The 21404-nt window shown below is 34.8% G+C and overlaps 1 protein-coding gene across 1 annotated transcript; it reads left to right on the top strand.

Annotated features, from left to right (window-relative positions):
• Positions 1–3663: 3663 nt before the first annotated feature.
• LOC141662108 (protein CONSERVED IN THE GREEN LINEAGE AND DIATOMS 27, chloroplastic) lies at positions 3664–7749 on the top strand. The gene is made up of 7 exons (XM_074469156.1): positions 3664–4014; positions 4132–4284; positions 5258–5335; positions 5606–5701; positions 6940–6975; positions 7226–7398; positions 7489–7749. The coding sequence occupies exons 1-7, from the start codon at positions 3793–3795 to the stop codon at positions 7649–7651; spliced, it is 921 nt and encodes a 306-aa protein (XP_074325257.1). The 5' UTR covers positions 3664–3792; the 3' UTR covers positions 7652–7749.
• Positions 7750–21404: the final 13655 nt, after the last annotated feature.

Raw genomic sequence — 21404 nt, 5'->3', positions numbered from 1 at the left:
AGTCTTCAAGTCTGTAGATGAATAATGTTTCTTAACCCTTTGACAGATGTTACTTTGTGAGATCTCTCTGACGATAGATCCACTATTTACTTATTACATTCTTATTTGAGTTGAGTTAAATCCTCGAATAAACAAATAGGCTATGACATATGCCTTTCAGACCTTTATGTTATAAGTAAACCATTTTTAGGTCATAAATCTTGGTACTCACTAGAAAATTATACAACTATTTTTAAAATTTTATGTAATAAAATCTCAACTGACAAAAATTAACTTCTACTCTCTCCAAATTTTTTTCCCTTCAATTTTTATTTGTTGCTGAACATTCAAATGTCGATTTACTTTAAAATAATCGTATTAGTAAGTTAACATGTCAGATTTATATAAGTAAATAATGAGGTGCATGGATAACTAGAACTATACGGTGAAATTTTAGAATTACACTTAACATCAATTTTTTTAACTACATATTTAAACAACATTTTATATATTATATTTAGATCTTATTTTGTACAGATTATAAGTTTCAGTTTTATGCAAATAATAATTTGATACAATTATTTTTAATTTCGGGTCCGTGCCTCGCACGGGTTACCAACTAGTATATGGTAATACATGATATATGACATTTGGTTATAGGTTTGAGAGGTACATTTTTTAGCTAAGGAGAATGTTTCACGCGAGTGCCTACTCCTACTCTTTTACAAAAGAGTAGTGCTAGGTGTTATGCCCAAAAATTGGTATAAACAATATTCAGATTAAGATTGATAAAATAGGCAAAATCGAAGAAGAAACGCCTAAAATTGAGGAACAGTTAAGATTTTATTTCCATAAAAGGAAAGACGGCGTGCCCTTTGCGTAATCAGGACGTGCCCCGTGGACTGAATGGTTGATTGACAGTAGTGGTTGACCATGCATTAAAGGCGCGCCCTCAAGCATAGTGAGGAGGCGCGCCCAATTGTTAAAGAAAGGGTGAGGAATTCCTTCCTATGGTGAGCCTTAGGGCGCGCCCTAAGTGAGAGAGATGGCTTGGATGGGACTTCAACAGGATTACTTGCATGGGACCTGTGGAAGATTCAAGGAAGATGGAGATTATTATTACTAACTTGTTTGGTGCAGGTACTCTATTGAAGAACTCCTTCCTGTAGCACATCTACAGGAAAGGCGGTGTCCGTGGTCAGAGACCTCCAGGGGTATGTCTGGACTGAAGGGCTCCTCCTGTAGTCAATGAGTGTCCTCATTGGGGATGTGGGGTGAAATCTGGTGTGTGCCTTGGGAGTTCTGTCTCTGTAGTCAATGGGTGTCCTCGTTGGGAGACTTTGGAGTATCCTGCACTTTGCACCCAAAAGCTTGGGATCGTTTGTCCTGCAATCTGGCAGGGGCTCCTTATCGGGGGACAAGGATGCGTCCAACATTTGGGGTGAACCACGGCTAAACCTGCGTCCGCGGACTAGAGAAACAGCTGGTAGCAGAGGGTTATCCTTGGTCAGAGAGATGCCTTATCCGTGAAGTCTCGAAGTCGCGGACAAGCCTTGGGCCTTTGTGGTTGGGCCTCATCGGCGGACATTCCTAAAGCTAGTAGAAGACGGTTTCTAGTGGGTTTCCTACTGGGCCTCAGGATAAGAAATCTAAGCCCATTAGGTTTCTTGTTCCCCAAGAACTACGTGGGCTTGATCCCCTATAAATAGGGGTACGTAGGCAAATTGTAAGGGGTCAGAAGCGAGAGCGCAAATGAGCCACCACTAACCCTAAGCAATCTCAGCCCCCAATAATCACCACTACCAAACACTGTTCACCTTTTCCGACGAATACTGTTCATCGGATCCACTGATTACTGTTCACGTTTCCGACGAAGGACCGTCATCACAGGTCTTATTTCCGGCTACGAACCTCAGACTTTGTTGCTCCCAAATTCCTACGTCAACACTAGGTACAGATGAGCATAAATTAGCCAAATCGACCAAAACCGAATTTTATGGTTTACTAACGGTTTGGTTCGATTACGAATTGACATTTTAAGAACCGAATTTTTTCGATTTGGTTTAGATTTTTACCTCCAAACCGACCGATATAAGTATGGAGTGCTTAGAGCTAACTTGGAAGGACCATACAAGGTCTAACTTTGGCCAAAAAGTATGTTATCATTATTTGAGATTGTTATAAATAAAATATTTTATCATATATGGTAATACATGATATGACATTTGGTTATAGGTTTGAGAGGTACATTTTTTAGCTAAGGAGAATGTTTCACGGGAGTGCCTACTCTTTTACAAAAGAGTAGGGCTAGGTTGGGATAAGCATAAATTAGTCAAATCGACCGAAACCGCCCAATTCAAACCGACCAAAATCGAATTTTACGGTTTACTAACGGTTTGGTTCGATTACAAATTGGCATTTTAAAAACCGAATTTTTTCGGTTTGGTTTCGATTTCTACCTCCAAACCGACCGATATAACCGCACCGAATATTTAAATTAAAATATTAATATACATATATTAGTAAAATGCAATTAATAATAAAATTACAATGTAAAACATATATATAAACTAAAATATATAAAAAAACTAATCATAATATATTTTATTCTAAGATATAAATATTTATGTATGTGTTATGTTTGCACTATTTTTATTTTTATTCAATAAAAATATAAGAATTGATCGCATCTTTTACGTCTTCTTGCCTTTTTTTATTTTTCAAAGTCATTATTTTTATATATTCTTTTTGAATATGATTATAATAGAAAATATAATTCTATAATATGATACAAAATTTCGATTCTTATTTACAAATTCAAGTTTAATTTTATTTCTAATTTTGTTTTACTGGAAAAACGGTTTAAACCGAAACCGAACCGAACCGTTTTAAACGAATTGGTTTGGTTTGATTTTTTCACATAACGGCTTGATTTCGGATTGGATTTTAGGGAAACCGCTAATTTCGGTTTGGTTCGGTTTGGACCCTCCAAACCGCCCTATGCTCACCATTAATTGTACAGAATGACATAACAATTGATGTGAGGTGTTTTAATTGCGTTTGTTGATGTGAATATAGGGGCTCATTCAAATTAAAACCCACCACATGTAATTATGTATAAAATTTTGTCCACAATTCAGCACACCAAACATTTTTCTTTACAAAATCTCTGTTATTTATATTTATGGTATGCCGCTTATACTTCTAGCTACACATTTTCTTGCATCAAAAATGCTCTCCAATGCAAGAAATATTCTCGCGATTACGTAAAAATGAAACTAAATTTTACTTGTGAGTTATGACAGCTAATATTTCTGTAAATTTGACTACATAGATGAAACAGTCAGAGTGAAGCGTAATCTGAGAAATGCAAAATTAGGATTCAAAGAAAGGAAACACACCAAACGGCGGGCTGGTCAGCTCGTGAATACATGAGAAGTGCACACTATGTTGCGTGGAAGAAATAACTATCCACGTTGATGGAGCTATTTCAAGTCCCCCAAGCTTCTCTAAAGTCTAAACCACAAACCAAAACATCATCCCCACTCGGATAATCTAGCTTGTTAATTATACAACCACAAAAATACAACTGCAATTTACTGGGCCATCACATCATTTAGCTAAATTCTGTAAACATCATTTTCTTCACAAAAATAAATTGACTCCGTGGCCATATATTTCCTCCACATATGCATGCATTGCATGGTCCCGCCCAGAATTTGCATCCATTCATTTCAGCTCTCTGTTTTCCAGTTTACCTCATTTCGAAAACTCTGAACCTTTGAATGAACTGAATTCGAAGTGAGAGTATAAATGCTCAAGTTAAATGTCTACTGTTCTTTAGTTCCGAATCCAAGAGAAGCCAACATTCATATTAACGATGGTTCACGGATAACCGGCTATGACAGGACTAACAGACTTCAGAGGATTACAGTTAAGGCCGTAAAAGATGGAATGGATGGAGGCATGAGCAGATTACCTGGCCGGAGCTGGGATCCCGGGTTGGAAATTGAAGTCCCTTTTGAACAAAGGCCGGTAGGTTTAGCTACATGTCAGTACTTGTTATTATGAGTTCAATTTTGAAATTTAGAACTACTAAATTTAATCATCAATTTCTTGTGTTGTGCTGAAGTTCATATTTTTCTATAACAGGTTAATGAATACTCATCACTTAAAGATGGACCTTTATACTCCTGGGGTGAGCTGACTCCAGGGTCCTTTTTCATACGCCTTGGGGGCTTGTGGCTAGCAACATTCACAGTCCTAGGAGCGCCAATTGCAGCTGCAAGCTTTAATCCTGGAAGAGTAAGTATGAGCATATCTTATAAAACGCATCAAGATTTTGGTAACTTAATAATTGATAGTATCTCAATGAAATTTTTAAGATTTTGTACCAACATGGGTTTTTAAATTGTCCTCTGGTGATAAAAACGGAACTAGAAAGAGGCAAAGAAAATTAAACTACAGATAATTAGATTTATAGATGAAAGAAATGCAAAGGTCAAAATAGGATAAGGTTGCAATATCAAATTTTCTGCAATCATCAGTGCTGTAAAAATCGGTCAACTCGGATGAGTACCTAGATACCAACTGAACCGAGCACTCGGACAAGTACTCGGATGTTCAAACGAGTGGTTGGGTACTCGGATTTCAATAACAAAATCAGAGACCTATTCCTGATTTTTACAACCTTGATAATCATCAAGATAAAAAACACACTACCCTGAATCCCATTTGTACTCAAACACAGCCATAACTGCATAAAAAAACTTCCCTCAAGTTCCCAACTAGCTGCCAAAAAAAAAAAATTAAGTACAATTTTTATATCGAGACAAGAAATCAGGCAACCAATAAAGGGGTATACCACTTGAAGAAGAATGGAAAGGAACAGACATCCTTAACCATAAACTACAAGCAAATGACTAACAAGAACTCTGTTAGGCTAGATTGAACTCTACAAGCAATTTGCTTCCCAAGTCCTAACAGCTTTTGCCGCTAGCTTTTGTCAACCAAGATTCAATTGCTTACCCGTCCCGATCTGTGCCGATTTTTAATCTATTCATTTTGATTTCTAATTTCATCATATGAGAACTTTAAATCACAATTGACCTAGTCAAATAATTAACTTTCATCCTTGAAGTTGTATATTTGAAAGTGTAGTTCACCGGACCGATTGTAAACCTTTGAAGTGGTATAAAGCAAGCTGAAACTTATACTTGCTAGCAGTGCAGACTTTTGTTTTTTTTTATTATTCACTAACATCCACCTGTTTCTGCAGGAACCATTAAGATTTGCCCTGGCAGCTGGAACAGGAACTCTATTTCTTGTTTCCTTGATTGTCCTGAGAATTTACCTGGTACATGAACTTAAGACTAACATCATATGTTACAAACCAACATCTTCACAATATACAAGTGACTACAACATAGCATTGCATCAATGAAGCATCTAGTGTAACTACAGTCGGTGCAAGCACTCATTTCATGCATTAAAAAAACAGTCCTTTGAATCATAAAAGTTGTCTTTTTCTTCCCTGTGTTATTGCAGTTAATTCCATGATCTCTTGGTAATGTAATAGTTGCCACTAGCCTCAGTGTTACTAAAAAAGTGACTTTTCATATTGTAGGGATGGAGTTATGTTGGTGATAGACTTTTATCAGCGGTGATACCTTATGAAGAGAGCGGATGGTATGATGGACAAATGTGGGTAAAGCCACCTGAGGTCAGATCCTAATTTCTCATTTGAATTTGTAGAATGATAAAAGCAAGCCCTTAACCCACTAATTGACTTATTCAAAAATTTCATGTTTTCCCAACAAAAATCGGGTATAACCTGATTGAGGCTTAAATCCAAAATAAATGTCTAAAAGAATTCGTACTTGGAAACCCCGGACTCAAGGTAGACTAACAAGATTAAACCTTGGACATGATAAACTTAATAGTTGATAAGCTTCTATAAGATAGAACTGGGAAGCATCATATTTCCATTTTCCAGCGTATACTTGTAATATGTCTACAGAGATCATGAAGTTCTGGTATAAGAAAGTTGACGCCCTCTGGAACAATTAGAGAATAAGAAGCAACTGTCCAATAAAGTGGACAGGTTCCCACTTCCCGGTCCTTACACCGTATAAAATCGCAGGATTGCTCCAAAATGCATCAATAAAAAAGACCCAAGCAAGAAAAAATCTAGCCAGGAAACCTTAGCATTTAACCCATTCCTAATTTCTTAAATCTAAAAAAGGATTTTCTCATCCAGAAGCTCAGAACTTAAAGTCTCAAGCAGTTTATTGTCTATTGAACCAGAAGATTGTCCCCTAACGTAGTACTACTGTACTACAGAAACAAAGTTCCACAAACCCCATTCCCCAAGCGGCAGGACAATGCAAAATCAAATGAGTGCCTCCATTTTTGTCTTCAGGTGGGCAGGTCTCATATGTCTAGAAAAAGCTTACCAATATTGTGGGGACAGCTTTGCAAAGTCTGCGGCTCTGTGTCTAACATTGCATTATACTTTAATCTTTTCAAAACCAAATAGTCAGATAGATAGCATGAATTATCAGATCATAGAGAAAATGAGAAAGATACATGAGGAGCACTGCCAGACAGCGGAGATAATGAACTCAGCCTTAATAAGTTCAACAAGCTCTTCAACTATCAAAGCATGCGAAATCCCAGTAGGAACCAAGGGGTCAGCCATAAAATTTACAGCAGGACAGATTTTGATATGAATTTAAATATTAATCTTGATAAACACACGTGAGTAATCAGAAGAGTAAATTAAGCCAATGTGTTGCAAGAAGCTATATAATCATTGACAATGATTTGATGATATGACTACAGTCTAGAACAGAATGTCAGAATTTCAGTCTCTGCCTATGAGACTTATAACTACTATATATACTTAATACTAGTACTCAGCTTATCTATTGCTAAGTTTGGCTGGCTTCTTCCTTGCAGATTCTTGCCCGAGACAGATTATTGGGATCATACAAGGTACGAAGTATAACAAAAGAATAAAATTATTATGTTTCTAATTAAGCAAAAGTAAGAACAGAAAAACTTTTTATGAGGCATTCCTGTGCACACAAATATCTTAATTTTCAAATGAAAATATTCTGCATGAATTTTGATCATTTCGTTTTCAGTATTAAAATTAAGGTTCAAAAATTAAACTGAAGGAACTGCAAATCTGTATTAGAAAGCAAGAGGAAGTAGTGGATCTGATAGACATATATGCATGCAGGTCAAACCAGTCATCAAATTACTAAAGCAGACACTAGTAGGAACGGGGGCTTTACTTGTTACAGCAGCTTTCTTATTCACCTTTGCCACACCGGTGGAGGATTTCATTCAGAGCAGTTTTTCTAAAAAAGAAAATACATCAGCTTTGAAGAGTAGCACAAAACTTAATATAAGGTATACTAGCAAAATAAATGGATTCTAAACTAGAATTGTGGTCTATCTCAAAATTCTACCTCCTGTGATTAATTTGATGAAATTTTATAGAAAAGAGGAACTAGTAAGATTGCCAGCGGAAGTGCGGACAGATGATGATCTGGCAGCGGCTGCAGCAGAAGCTGCAGACGGAAGACCAGTCTACTGTAGAGACAGGTATCATCGTGCATTGGCTGGCGGTCAATATTGCAAGTGGGATGACTTGCTTAAGTAATGAACGAGAAATGAAGATAGCAGATTATATTTATGTTGCATTGCATATTTATATGATCCCTGTAATCTCTTCTCAACGAGTGACACATTTTTTTTAGATTTTCTTACTATCCATTAGGCAAGGCAACCTACAAGCGACACTTATCCGAAATTACAAAATGAGTGACTATGGTCTCCATATTACAAGGTAAACTGACTACAGCAATATATATGAGCTATCTGTTTACAGCCAATAAATTGAATATTCTATTGGCGGGAAACAGCTACTTCATCTATCAAAAATTACATAGAAGATCTATATTTTTTTTTGCTAAATTAATTGAAGATCTATATTTACCGAAAGTAAACCTTAAGTATTCAAATTATCTAATTTGAATAATCCTTTCCTTATGAGGAGGCACCACATAACTGGTTTATTTAACACTACAAAATTAATGTGTATTTTCTTTTTTTTTCTTATAATTAATTCACACATGCTCGCACCAGGAGTCGAACTCGTGACCTCCCGTAAGGGGACACTAGCTCAACCACAATACTAACACTTTGTTGGCTGTGGTATTTTCCTCTACCGCATTATGATTTCTAAAGTGCGACTCCTAAAGCAAGCACAAAGCAACGGAGAAAACTCTAAAGTACGACTCCTAAAGCAAAACACAAAGCAACGAAGAAAACAGTGAGTTCAGAGTTCACAGGCCTAACATGAAAACGAAAACCTACAGAGATGTTCACTATCAATCTGATAATCTGAGTATTTAGGGAATAACAGTTACGGTACATAAAATGTTCCTAAACATGGCACAAGTCGATATCCACATATACTACAACAGGCTTACCAGACGATAATTTAAGCAAATGCAATTAAGAATGTGTTAAACTAATCGGAAAATAAAAAACACAAAAATTCAGTACAAGTGTAACGTAATGCTGTACAATTACAGAAATGGAATTAATAAAAACATAACGATCATAACAATTTTTTGTTGCATAAACATCTAACTTAAATAATCAGAACTGCAATGATCAAAATGCAAACTAAATAACTAAAGTTACCTCATACGACTATAAGAGTGAAAATTCAATCGGCCAGGGGTGAGATACAGAGTCCAAGGAGAGAAGAAAAATTGTTTAATTGACGCGTGTTAGTGGTTTATTGGTTTCATCTTTGTGTTGTCACGGGCTTGGGCCAAACTGTGGATATAGACTGAAATCGACTGGTGGGCTACAGTAGTTAATGGACCTCTGAGAGAACAAATCGGGCAAGGTACTCTATAAATTTACACCGTTTTGCTAAGTTTAATTTCGGAGAGAAAGGGAAAAATTTGTGATAATTCATTTTTTCACCGTGTTCCCAAAATTTTAAGAAAAAAGAAAAAAAAAGAAATTTCAAAATGAATTTTTTTTTTTTTTGAAAAAGTCGAACTTGCATTAAAAATCTTCCGCAATAAGGTTACAAATAAAATCTGGAGCTACATTACACCACTCCATAAAATCTGGCATAGAATAAGCAGCCTGTGCTAGTACGTGGGCTACTTTATTCGCAGATCTGTGATCAAAAATCACTAACACTTCCTCAAAGTGTTTAAGTAAATCTACACAATCCTCAATAATCATATGAAAATTTGAGTTTTTCCGAGGACCATGAACTGCATCAACCACAGCTTTTGCATCCAATTCAAAAATGCACCTTCGCACCCTCCATTCCTTTGTCCACGCTAAAGCCTCCTTGAAGCTCAATGCCTCAGCTTCTCTGGCTGACAAGCATCCTCTAAGTCTACCAGCCTTTGCACGAAGAAATATGCCCTGATCATCGCGAATGACACATCCCGCACCTCCAATCCTGCTGTTAGATTGGTAAGCAGCATCCACGTTTACTTTTATCCACCCCTGCGGGGGTCTGCACCATTTCTTTACCTACATATTTGTTGTATTACTCTTGGTCTCCCTCTGAGCCCGCTTCCATTCCTGCAACAGGTTGTCCACCATTTTCCTAACCCCAAAGACCGAAATATTTTTCTTATCCCAGACCCATGAGTTACGCCTCACCCACAGCCCCCAACACATCAAACTTATTTGTGCACACTGATCGCTATTACTCCTATTAAACACTTGTTTCATAATCTGCAGAAACGATGTGTCGGTATTTGTTGACATAAACCCTGGATACCCATACTATGCCACACTTCTTTTGCAAAACAGCAGTCAACCAACGTATGCATTGTATTCTCTATCTGAATATGACACCATGAGCAATTAACTTGCACATTAACACGTTTCACTACCAAAGCCTCCGCTGTAGGTAACACATTTCGACATGCCCTCCATAAAAAATTCAACACCTTACCAGGTAATTTCAATCCCCAAAAAGCTTCTTCCAAAAAGATCTATCTGCATACTCACGCTCCCCCCTCAGTTGACGATAACAGCTTGGAACAGAAAAAATGCCATCATTATCCAACGACCAATACCAAGAGTCGTTAGTAACTCGATTTGATAAAGGGACCTGTAAGATCAGTTGTCTATCTCGATCATTAAATAAATCTAGCAGAATATCTTCATCCCAGCTTCGAGAGTTGTCTTTCATCAATGTATTGACTGTCGTGTTATTCAGTTCCTGCTGACCCTCACTAGTGATAAAACCATTCTCTTGACAAGGCAACCACGGTATCTTCCATATTCGAGTATCCTTACAAAATGAATTTATTTCTCTCTAGATTTTTCTTTCCAAAATTGGGAATCTAGCTAACACATGAGCAGCCATATTTGCTTGCCTTTTGATGTGACAAATGAAGATGATACGCAATCTAATTTTCTCCCTGGAATCATCAATTACAGGACCAACCTCTAATAAAAATACTTTATTCCCATAAACAATATTAACCACAAACTCAGAATTACACTCAAACATCACATTATGCGTTCGTAATTCTTTCGCCCATTTGCAAGCTTCCTCTACATATATGGTTTTTGCTTCCAACACTGATACCATACCATCAATTCTCATAGTTTTTACTAGAACAAACTTATCTTAGTCATCTCGAATCAGCATACCCAGTGAAAATGAATTATCTTCACTGAAAATCGAGGCGTCGACATTCACTTTTAAGCTTCCATCCGCGGGAGGTTTCCAATGGACATCCTTATGATCTGAAGGTTTATGATCTGAAGGTGGGCTTGCTGCATAGGGCTGAGCATAAAACCGCACAAACCGCAAAAACCGCCCACACCGCACCAAACCACACCGTAAAACGCGGTTTTTAATTTTCGTGGTGCGGTTGCGGTTTGAATTTTTAATAAACCGCGCGGTGCGGTGCAGGTTGTGGTTTTAAATTTCTGAAATGTGGTTCAAACCGCACCGCACCGCAATATTTAATATATTATAAATATATATATATATATATATATACACACTTATATTTCTATCGGGTAACATAAAGAACCATTTTATGTTCTTAGTTAAACTGAATTTAGCATCATTATTGAGTTAGAATTATATATTAAATTCATTAAGGAATTCAAATGTACCACACGATCTTCTGACAAATAAAAAAAGGACTACACAATCTCTTGTTTGTATTTCTTCACTAGTAAAACCAAAATCCAAGTATTTATACTAGTGAACTAAGATGTTGCATTCTAATTGACTAAAACTATTTTTGGAAATTTGATTAAATATAAGTTTTGTATTAATTTATTTTTTTTGAACTTGTAAAGTATAAACCGCAGTGAACCGCACCCCACCGCATTTTCGTGGTGCGGTTTATGCGATTTTCGAGGGTACGCGGTGCGGTTGCGATTTGGAAATTTGAGCAAACCGCATGTGTGGTTTGTTTTGCGGTTTGAGGAAAAAACCGCACCGCCCGCACCGCGCTCACCCCTATTACTACATTTTTTAGCATGTATTATTTAAATGACCGTCTTCCACACAAAAGTTGGCTTTACCTCCCAACCAAGGATCTTTGAAATTTTTTATATCTTCACCATCACCAATAACCCACCTAAATTTTTTACGGAGCCTTTCTTTTGCCTCCAACAGCCCTGTCCAGATGAAACTCGACTCATTCCTCTTTTGAACTTGAAGAATGTGACTATCCAGAAATATCTGGCTTTGAAAAGTCGGGTCACCAAAACAGATGGATTATGACAAAATTTCCAGATATGCTTCCCTAGGAGAGCAATATTAAACCCTCGCAAGTTTCAAAAACCCATACCACCAGTACACTTAGATGTTGCCATTTTCTCCCAAACAAGCCATCAAATTCCTTTTTTGTTATTATTTCCACTTGATTTCCACCAATACCCATTTAACAACCTCTCAATTTCAACACAAAGAGATTTCAGTAATAAAAAGCTTGACATGGTGTAAGTAGGAATAGACAAAGCCATATTTTTTACCATGATCATTTTCCCCGCTTTGATAGCTGCAAATTGTTCCAATCCTGAATCTTTCTCCAAACACGCTCTTAAACAAAGTTGAAAACTGTTTTTCTAGATCTTCCAGTGAAACAGCCCGCACTTCCGGACTATTAATTCTAAATCAAAACTAATACAAAACAAATACAATTCTTGATCAAAAAGTCTATTACAAAGGTGACTATTACAAAAGCGCAGCTAACGGAAGTCCAAAATCAATCTACTCCAAAACTAAGTCCTCGAACTTCAATGCTATCCAACTCGAACTCTTAGACGAAACCTGAAATTGTAAGTAATGAGCTATACAGCCCGGCAAGAAAACAATCGATCCAACTAGTTGGCCAAGTAACATGAACACATATAACAAAATACGATAATCTATACGATACGATATACGACATACGAAACAAACACTTTCAATACATATTCTTATTCTTATTCGATACACACAATACGCATACCACATAAATAACAATAATTCAAAATCAATAACTCATTCCACGACCACTACAAGCCGGTGATAACGGTCCTAAATTTTCATAAAACTGTCACTACAATCCGGTGACTGCGGTCCTAAATTCTTATTCGATATTTTCACAAACCATGACACAAATCAAAGATCTTAAATTATCATCGAGACACATCACGCATGCACAACAATACATATACTCTAACACATAATACTTTCAAATATATCATCCCTTGGCACATATTTTGATAATCAAATATAAACGCATAACACACAATTTTGAAAACACTAGTAAGATCGATCGAAAACTTACCTCCAATTCTGACCAGATTTGAATTTAGTCTTTTTGACCTTCTAAACGAAGTTTTCTTGAAAAACACGAAACATAAAAGTTGTAGAGAATGAAAAGATTTTCTGAAAACTCCAGGATCACTAAATTCCGACTTACGATGAATTTACTACGAATTTTACAAGATTGCTGATTTTTGAGAGAAAAACCCCCTACAAATTTTAATAAATAAAAACGAGGAAGATGAAAGAGGTGTATTTATAACGATACAAAATCCTATGTCTTAACCTACAAGTTATCCATATTAGAATCTGATCCAAATTTTAGGCCCATTAGTCTAATTAAATTTTAAATCCTAGTCCTTATCTAATTTTAATATTTTTTTCCTATTATTCTATTATTAATCTAATTTTAAAAAATTACGGGATATTACATACTACCCTCCTTAAAAAGAATTTGGTCCCCAAATTCACAATAATCCTAAAATTTGTGACACGTCTACCCCTTGATCTATCAATGGTCAAATTATGGTCCACAAGATCGAATCCTAGGGAATATACTAGTCCCATACCTAATACACTCCGAAAGACAGTCTGCTCTTGATACCAACTGAAACAGCCCGCACTTCCGGACTATTAATTTTAAATCAAAACTAATACAAAACAAATACAATTATTGATCAAAAATTCTATTACAAAGGTGACTATTACAAAAGCGCAGCTAACGGAAGTCCAAAATCAATCTACTCCAAAAGTAAGTCCTCGAACTTCAATGCTATCCAACTCGAACTCTTAGACGAAACCTAAAATTGTAAGTAATGAGCTATACAGCCCAACAAGAAAACAATCGATTCAACTAGTTGGCCATGTAACATGAACACATATAACAAAATACGTTATTCTATACGATACGATATACGACATACGAAACAAACACTTTCGATACATATTCTTATTCTTATTCGATACACACAATACACATACCACATAAATAACAATAATTCAAAATCAATAACTCATGCCACGACCACTACAAGCCGGTGATAACGGTCCTAAATTTTCATAAAACTGTCACTACAATCCGGTGACTGCGGTCCTAAGTTCTTGTTCGATATTTTCACAAACCATGACACAAATCAAAGATCTTAAATTATCATCGAGACACACCACGCATGCACAACGATATATATACTCTAACACATAATACTTTCAAATATATCATGCATTGTCACATGTTTTGATAATCAAATATAAACGCATAACACACAATTTTGAAAACACTAGTAAGATCGATCGAAAACTTACCTTCAATTCTGACCAGATTTGAATTTAGTCTTTTTGACCTTCTAAACAACGTTTTCTTGAAATATACGAAACATGAAAGTTGTAGAGAATGAAAAGATCTTTCCAAAAAGTCAAGGATCACTAAATTCTGACGTACGATGAATTTACTACGAATTTTACGAGATTGCTGATTTTTGAGAGAAAAAGCCCCTACGAATTTTAATGAATAAAAATGAGGAAGACGAAAGGGGTGTATTTATAACGATACAAAACCCTATGTCTTAACCTATAAGTTATCCATATTAGAATCTGATCCAAATTTTAGGCCCATTACTCTTATTAAATTTTAAATCCTAGTCTTTATCTAATTTTAATACTTTTTTCTATTATTCTATTATTAATATAATTTTAAAAAATTACGGGATATTACATCCAGTTAGCGAGGGAACACAAAGATATTTAGTGTTAGTCAGAGCATTACTAACTTCCAGAATATTTTTGAGCACTTGCTGTTTATCACGTCTTACATTTGCACTAAAAAATATTCCCGACTTCTGGTAGTTAATGACTTGGCCTGATTTACTACCATATTCATTTAATAAAAATTTAATAGTGGATGCCTAGTGTGACAATCCGGGTCAAATCCCGAGTCTTTTTCGAAAACCGGGTCAAGTCCCGATTCCAATTCCGAAATAAGCTGAAGCCTATTGTCCCGAATGCAGCCAACTTGGGTAAACAACAAGCCCACCACAGGCCCCCAAAAGATCATGATTTGTTGGTGCACATAGTAGTAGTACTTTGCTTTATAAACTGAACAGAAGTCTCAAATCTTCTCAATGTGGGACTGGAGTGTTACAAACTCCCTCACTTAAACTCATGAAATCCTCGTCAGGCCCGAACAGACAGCCCATATGACTAAAATCGTACCTCTCTAGCCATTGTGGGATAATATCGGCTGGTTTCGTGTCCCCACCTCCGGACCCCTTGCCATTGTGGGATAATACCACTAGTCTTCGTGTCCCCACCTCTGGCAACTTGACGCATCAAGCTTTCGCGAGTCGGCTCTGATACCATATGTGACAACCCGGGTCAAATCCCGAGCCCTTTTCAAAAATCGGGTCAAGTCCCGATTCCAAGTCCGAAATAAGCCGAAGCCTACTGTCCTGAATGCAACCAACTTGGTAAAAAAAACAAGCTCACCACAGGCCCCCAAAAAATCATGATTTGTTGGTGCACATAGTAGTAGTACTTTACCTTATAAACTGAACAGAAATCCCAAATCTCCTCGATGTGGGACTGGGGTGTTACACCTAGCGTATATTGTAGTGATTTGATAAGATTCCTAATAGGTTAGCGTTGAAGCGTTTACTATATTTTTAGGAAAATGTGAAAAGAAGTATAATTGTATAAAATATATGACATGAACAATTGAAATTTTACCTGAAAGTTTTAAATTTCACTGAAACATATGAGGTGTTGGGATCAGTGATGGTAATGGAAATGAGGGATATTCGAATGGAGTTACTGGAAATGGGTATGAGTATGAAATGATATTTTACAGAGTAAAAAAGGTATGATATAATCATCTAATGAGAATGAAATTTCCATTCTCGGCCATCAACTTGTCAATCCAAACACTGAACATGAGACAGACGTTTCGATTCTCGTTAACCAGTCTCATTAACCACGAAACAAAGACCCTTAGGGGGCGTTTGGATGCATTGTAGGAATGAAAATTGAAAATGAGAATGGAGGGTATAAAGATTGAGGGTTAATGAGAATGAGAATGAGAATGAAATGAAAAATTAAGGGCTATGATGATTTGATTTACACCAAGATAGAATGAGATGCTCATTCAACCACTAAATTGTGAATTCGAACACTATTACTTGGATTTAAAATTACGATTCTCATTAACCGGACATATTAACCATCAACCAAACGCGCCCTTATACTTTAAGCATGTGTTCGTGATATCATCTGATTTATCATATTAAGGTTACCTGATTGTCAAATTTTCAATGCCAACACGAGAGACATCTAATACGAAAAAGATAGAGAACAAAAACTATCTTCCAAAAAAAATTCAGTTATAATAATAAGAAGAATAAGAAAGACTAAGCTACAAACCATGGCTTTAGCACGTCGACTTCTCCATTCATAGATCTTGATCACTTAAATTTCCTATCGTAAATCCTACTCACGCTATACACATACAAAACACATATGTTCTCGGTCAACACCAAGCATCATATTTACGCTGACCTCTTTGACCATGCATGTTGCACGCATAACACATCCATCCACTACAAACAATTTTAGATCCTGCAATATGTAGTCCAATGCTCAACGGTCGAAACCTTTGGAATTTATAGCACCTACGGTTGCAGGTGGACCAAATCGGGTACATTCAATATTGTACCAAAAACTCCAATTTATAATTTTGTTTTTGGTCTCGCATCCAGATAATACAGAACTCAATTTCATTTTAGGGGTTCATTTCAACGGTTTAAAATCAAAATTCACTTTAGTATCTGTATCACTAGCTACATCTAAGTCTAACCAGGGAATGTCATGGAACGGTTAATTCTAAATCTCATTTTGGTAGAGTAATATCCTCCCTCGAAGATGTTATACCAGTATTCTAATACTTTTCTATCACTCAATATTTTATTTATCGGTCAAATCTATACTCTTTATTAATAAAAAAATCATATTTTATTGATACATAAAAGTATCAAAATATCAAATTATGATACTCACCTAACATAGATTGACTTCTATTTTCCCTAATCTTTATTTTCTATTATTTAGTGTTCATCCAAGCGTTTATAAACTTTTAATTTGAAAAATATTTCTTATCAATAATCAATTAACATTAAATAAACTATATTGAAAAAACTAATTATATGATAATTATCAAATAATATTAATTAATATTAAATTATTTATAATAACAAATTTTAGTTCATAAGACAATTATATAATTCGTTTCACAAAAATAAAACTAATTTGTTAGATTTCTATAACAAATAAAGCAATGCAAGATTAGAATTATACTTGGCAATTTCATATCTGATTCGCTTTCTTTTAACTACATAATTATTCAATACAAGTATCTATTTAATATTTCATATCGTGTTTTGCACTATAAATACTAATTCGATATTTTTAATCTGATTCGCATGGGTTATCAATTATCTATACACCAATTTAATATTTAATATAAATATAATAATTAGTTTTGATCCGTGTTTCGCACTACAAATACTAATTTGATATTTTTAATCTAATTCATACAGGTTATCAATTACCAATACTAATAAGCGAAACCGTGTTCTAATAAAACATAAAAGTACCAAATCTTGGTACTCACTTGGAAAATTATATAACTATTTTTAAAATTTTATATATAATTAAATCTCAATAAATAGAATTTACTTTTACTATCTCTCTATAGACTTTGTTTTCACTTAAAATTTCTATTTGTTATTATCCATCCAAACGTCAATTTACTTTTAAATAACCGTATTAATAAAAGATAATATGTTAGATTTTAATTTAACAAGTAAAATAACTAGCTGTTCAAAAATAAATAACTATAAGGTGGAATTTCATAATTACATTTGATTTCGATATCTTTTAATTATATAATTTATCAACATTTATTTATTATATTTCGATATGTATTTCACATGGATTATAAGGTCCGATTTTATACAAATAATAACTTCATATTATTGTTAATTTCAGGCCCGTACTTTACAAAGATTATGAATTAGTAATGCCCGTACTTTACAAAGATTATGAATTAGTAATGAATTTATGAGAAATTGGAGGTGCCAGGGTCGAACAAGGGAGTCGAACATCAATTCTGCCATCTTGAACTCTTATAGTCACCCTATCACCCTCAAACATCAACTTGTTAGAGAATGAGTGTCATCCTCCATGTGATATTAGTATACTCTTCACTAATCCTTGTCAATTAATATATGCCTAATCTTCATATTATAATCCAAGCGCACTAATAAAACACCACCCACTACCGTGAACTATTAACACTAGTAAAGGAGATAAAGTGAACGTTTGCACCTCCATATGGAAACAAATTAATAAGCTGATTAGTGCTAAGATTTGATGTGGGGGCAGAAGTTAGTTGATGAATGTGGAATTTAACTTAATTATTGTAGCTTAATTTTCGATTATTGATTCCAGCAGTCCACAACAAGGACTAAAAACGGCCTCAAGGTTTAACTTTATTTGTTTCTCTCAAACTATAAATACGAAGATAGTTTATCAAACTATATAACTAATTAATTTTGAGTAGTAAACTATTATATGTGTATAACAATTAACAAGAATCGTGGCGTGTGTTCTAAATAAAGTTATTGTTATTTGTTAATAAGTTATGCTGCTCACAAATGCATGACTATTTAGGTTAGGTTGCGGATTAAAAACATGCAGTCAAAAAGATATACTTTCCTTTACTTAAGTGACGTATAAATTTTTTCATGACAACTAGTTTACGTTAGTTTACGTTTTGTATAATGAATTTTGCAGTGTGTGGCCACATGCACGTGTTAAAGAATTTGTATTTGAATTAGTTATTAGAATTTTATTGATAAATTTATTAATAATGATGCGCTGTCGTACAAAAATCTTTATCAATAAAATTTTGACAATTAAACGAATTGTTAGTAATTAGTATGTGCTATGTAAAGTATGGATTCTCAGCGAGTGCCCACACACTATAAAAACCGTTCATATATTAATATGATACTCCTTTCATCTCAAATTACTTATCACATTTGACTTTTACGCGTATTGTAAGGTGACTTGACCGTATAACTCCTTTGATTATTTTTTAAATTTTCTTTTTCTTTAAAAATAAAAATTTAAATTTTAAACTTTATTCACAAAAAAAAATTAATTAACGGAGATATCAACACCTTAAATTACGTGCAAAAGTCAAATGAGACAACTAATTTTGGTAATATTTTAGATTAAAAATTCAAACATTTGTTTCAAAACAAATTAATGTTTGAATTAAAGTACATTACAAAATAAAATACTTCTCATGTGCCATTAAATTCTATACGCACACTTTTAAATACTTCTTTAAAATATAATTTCATAATATTTTTTCAATTTTTTTTTCTTAATAAAATTTTTATGTTTAAACTTTTATTCAAAAAAAATTAAAAAAAATATTATGAGATTATACTTTATAAAAGTCTCGAAATACACTAAATCAACGAGACTGGGGGAGTATATTGTTGTGAAATAAGCCTGACATAATTTGACGACAGGTCATTCAGTCATTGCTGACTGCTAGATCACCTTGGGTCCATAATTAGCTTATAGTATTATTTCACGTCATTTTATAATTATAAAAAAAAAGAGTAAATATTAAATATCTTGTCCATCTATTGGGCAGAGTCGAATAAGAAAACTTTCGTGGGAACCTAGTAGTCTATGTACATGCTTTTCACCGGTAAGTAAATTAAGTAGATGAAACCGTGCAGCTAAAATTACACGTGATTCATTGGCACGCACTTTTTCCAAAATGAACAAATTTTGACCGGAGACCTAAGTTTTATCAAAGTAAACAACAGTGAACGGAGTGAAAAACAACTAACCTAAACCTATGCTTTTACAAGACAATGCCAGAATTACACCAGTTTGTAATTTTTTCATGAAATAGTATATCGGACTATGATTTTACGATACGTAAACACGACAACAATGTTAGATTCAGGGCCGGTTAATAACTTAACGGTTGGAAATTTACGAAATTCTAGTCAAATTTGATTTACGACGCTCTTATACACTTCAAAAATTAAAGTTGAAGCTTGAGGCCGTTTTTGGTCCTAATTCCTTGCTGTGGGCTGCTGAAATCAATTATCAATTATACAGAAAGTTGGACATGTCATGTGTGAATGTTCGGACATTTTAGTCTCTAATCAACCATGTTTCTTCCGAATAAGTTAACGGCCGAAATATCACAGTAGCCGGACTGGGAAAATCGTCCAACATATATCAGCCATCAGGGACTAAGAGAATGAACACTGATTACAGATTTTGCTGTAAATTTTTAACTTTAGTACAAGACATCAAAGCAAGTTGGAATCCAGCTGCATATGTGAATGCTTCTCACTGTCTTATTACTTGAGACCATTGTTATAGAAATCCGTCGGTTTCTCAAAAATAGCTGATAAATTGGTCAAAAATATATGTTTGATTTGACCGATTTTCGATAAATTTCTGATAAATCGTCTGATTTTTTAAAAATTACCCGATAAATCAAAAATCGATATCTCAACCGAATAGTTTCGATTTCCGAAATCTGGAATCATGTTTTACACTAGTTTATAATTTTAATAAATCGGTATCTCAACCGAATAGTTTCGATTTACGAAATCTGGAATCATGCTTTACACTAGTTTAAAATTTTAATATTGGAAAAAAATTGTAACGACAAATATGCATCCAAAAACCAAGTTAAATAGCAAGTAGTTGGGGATTCAAAAAGCATTAGAAATGGTGCCAGCAACTGCAAGTGGTTGTGGGATTTTGAACGGCTTGAGAGGCAAAAATATGTCTGACTTCAATTATTAACAAGAGAAAAAGGACAATAGAACGAGCACATTGAAACAGAGACAGCTAAAACACAAAAAAGGGGAGAAAAAATGAGTGACGTACATACATGAGTGGCCATGAGTCGTGAACGCTGGAGAAATATCTCGCCAACTTTTTTTTTTGCTAATTGATTGCACACGCACAATCCTGACCTTCAGCAGGAAGGTTACAAGAGCTCAACCACTGCACCAACACTTTGTTGGAAGAGTTTCTTCTCCCTAAGTTTATAAGTTCACAAACAAGTCAGCTAAATTGCTTATAGTGGCAATGATCTAGCATCTAACTCATCTGCAATTTAAGAATAACCCCGATTATTTATAACAAAGTTAAAGGATGAGTCTTTGCTCAGACGCAGAATAAGAAGGCAAGAATTGAACAAGCTAGTGCAGTTCAGTGCTTTGAACTTTAGACCGACTTCAACTAACCAAACTGAATCTCATGTTACAATATGTCTCCCTCGAAAGTAGGATCCGAAAAGAGTAGAACGTGTGGTAGAATGATCAAGACTTCAAATTATACAAACCCTAAACAAAATTATCAATGTACATTTCAATACTGCAAATACGAAACCTTCCCCATATGAAGGGATGAAAAATAATATGAGTACAGTATAATAGCAGACGAAGGTAGACTTGAGCACACCAAGAGATAGATGTAAAGCGCA

The sequence above is a fragment of the Apium graveolens genome, chromosome 5 (assembly GCF_009905375.1).
Source record: "Apium graveolens cultivar Ventura chromosome 5, ASM990537v1, whole genome shotgun sequence".
Classification (NCBI taxonomy): Eukaryota; Viridiplantae; Streptophyta; class Magnoliopsida; order Apiales; family Apiaceae; genus Apium; species Apium graveolens.
Note: the sequence above shows the minus strand (reverse complement) of the source record. Positions and strands in the feature narration are given on the sequence as shown.

What these genes read in the sequence shown, in the direction of transcription:
- LOC141662108 (XM_074469156.1), top strand. Translation starts at nt 3,793, where the DNA reads ATGCTCAAGTTAAATGTCTACTGTTCTTTAGTTCCGAATCCAAGAGAA. An exon ending in TTGTCCTGAGAATTTACCTG is followed by an intron (nt 5,336 to 5,605) that starts GTACATGAACTT and finishes TTCATATTGTAG; the next exon opens with GGATGGAGTTATGTTGGTGA. An exon ending in GATTATTGGGATCATACAAG is followed by an intron (nt 6,976 to 7,225) that starts GTACGAAGTATA and finishes ATATGCATGCAG; the next exon opens with GTCAAACCAGTCATCAAATT.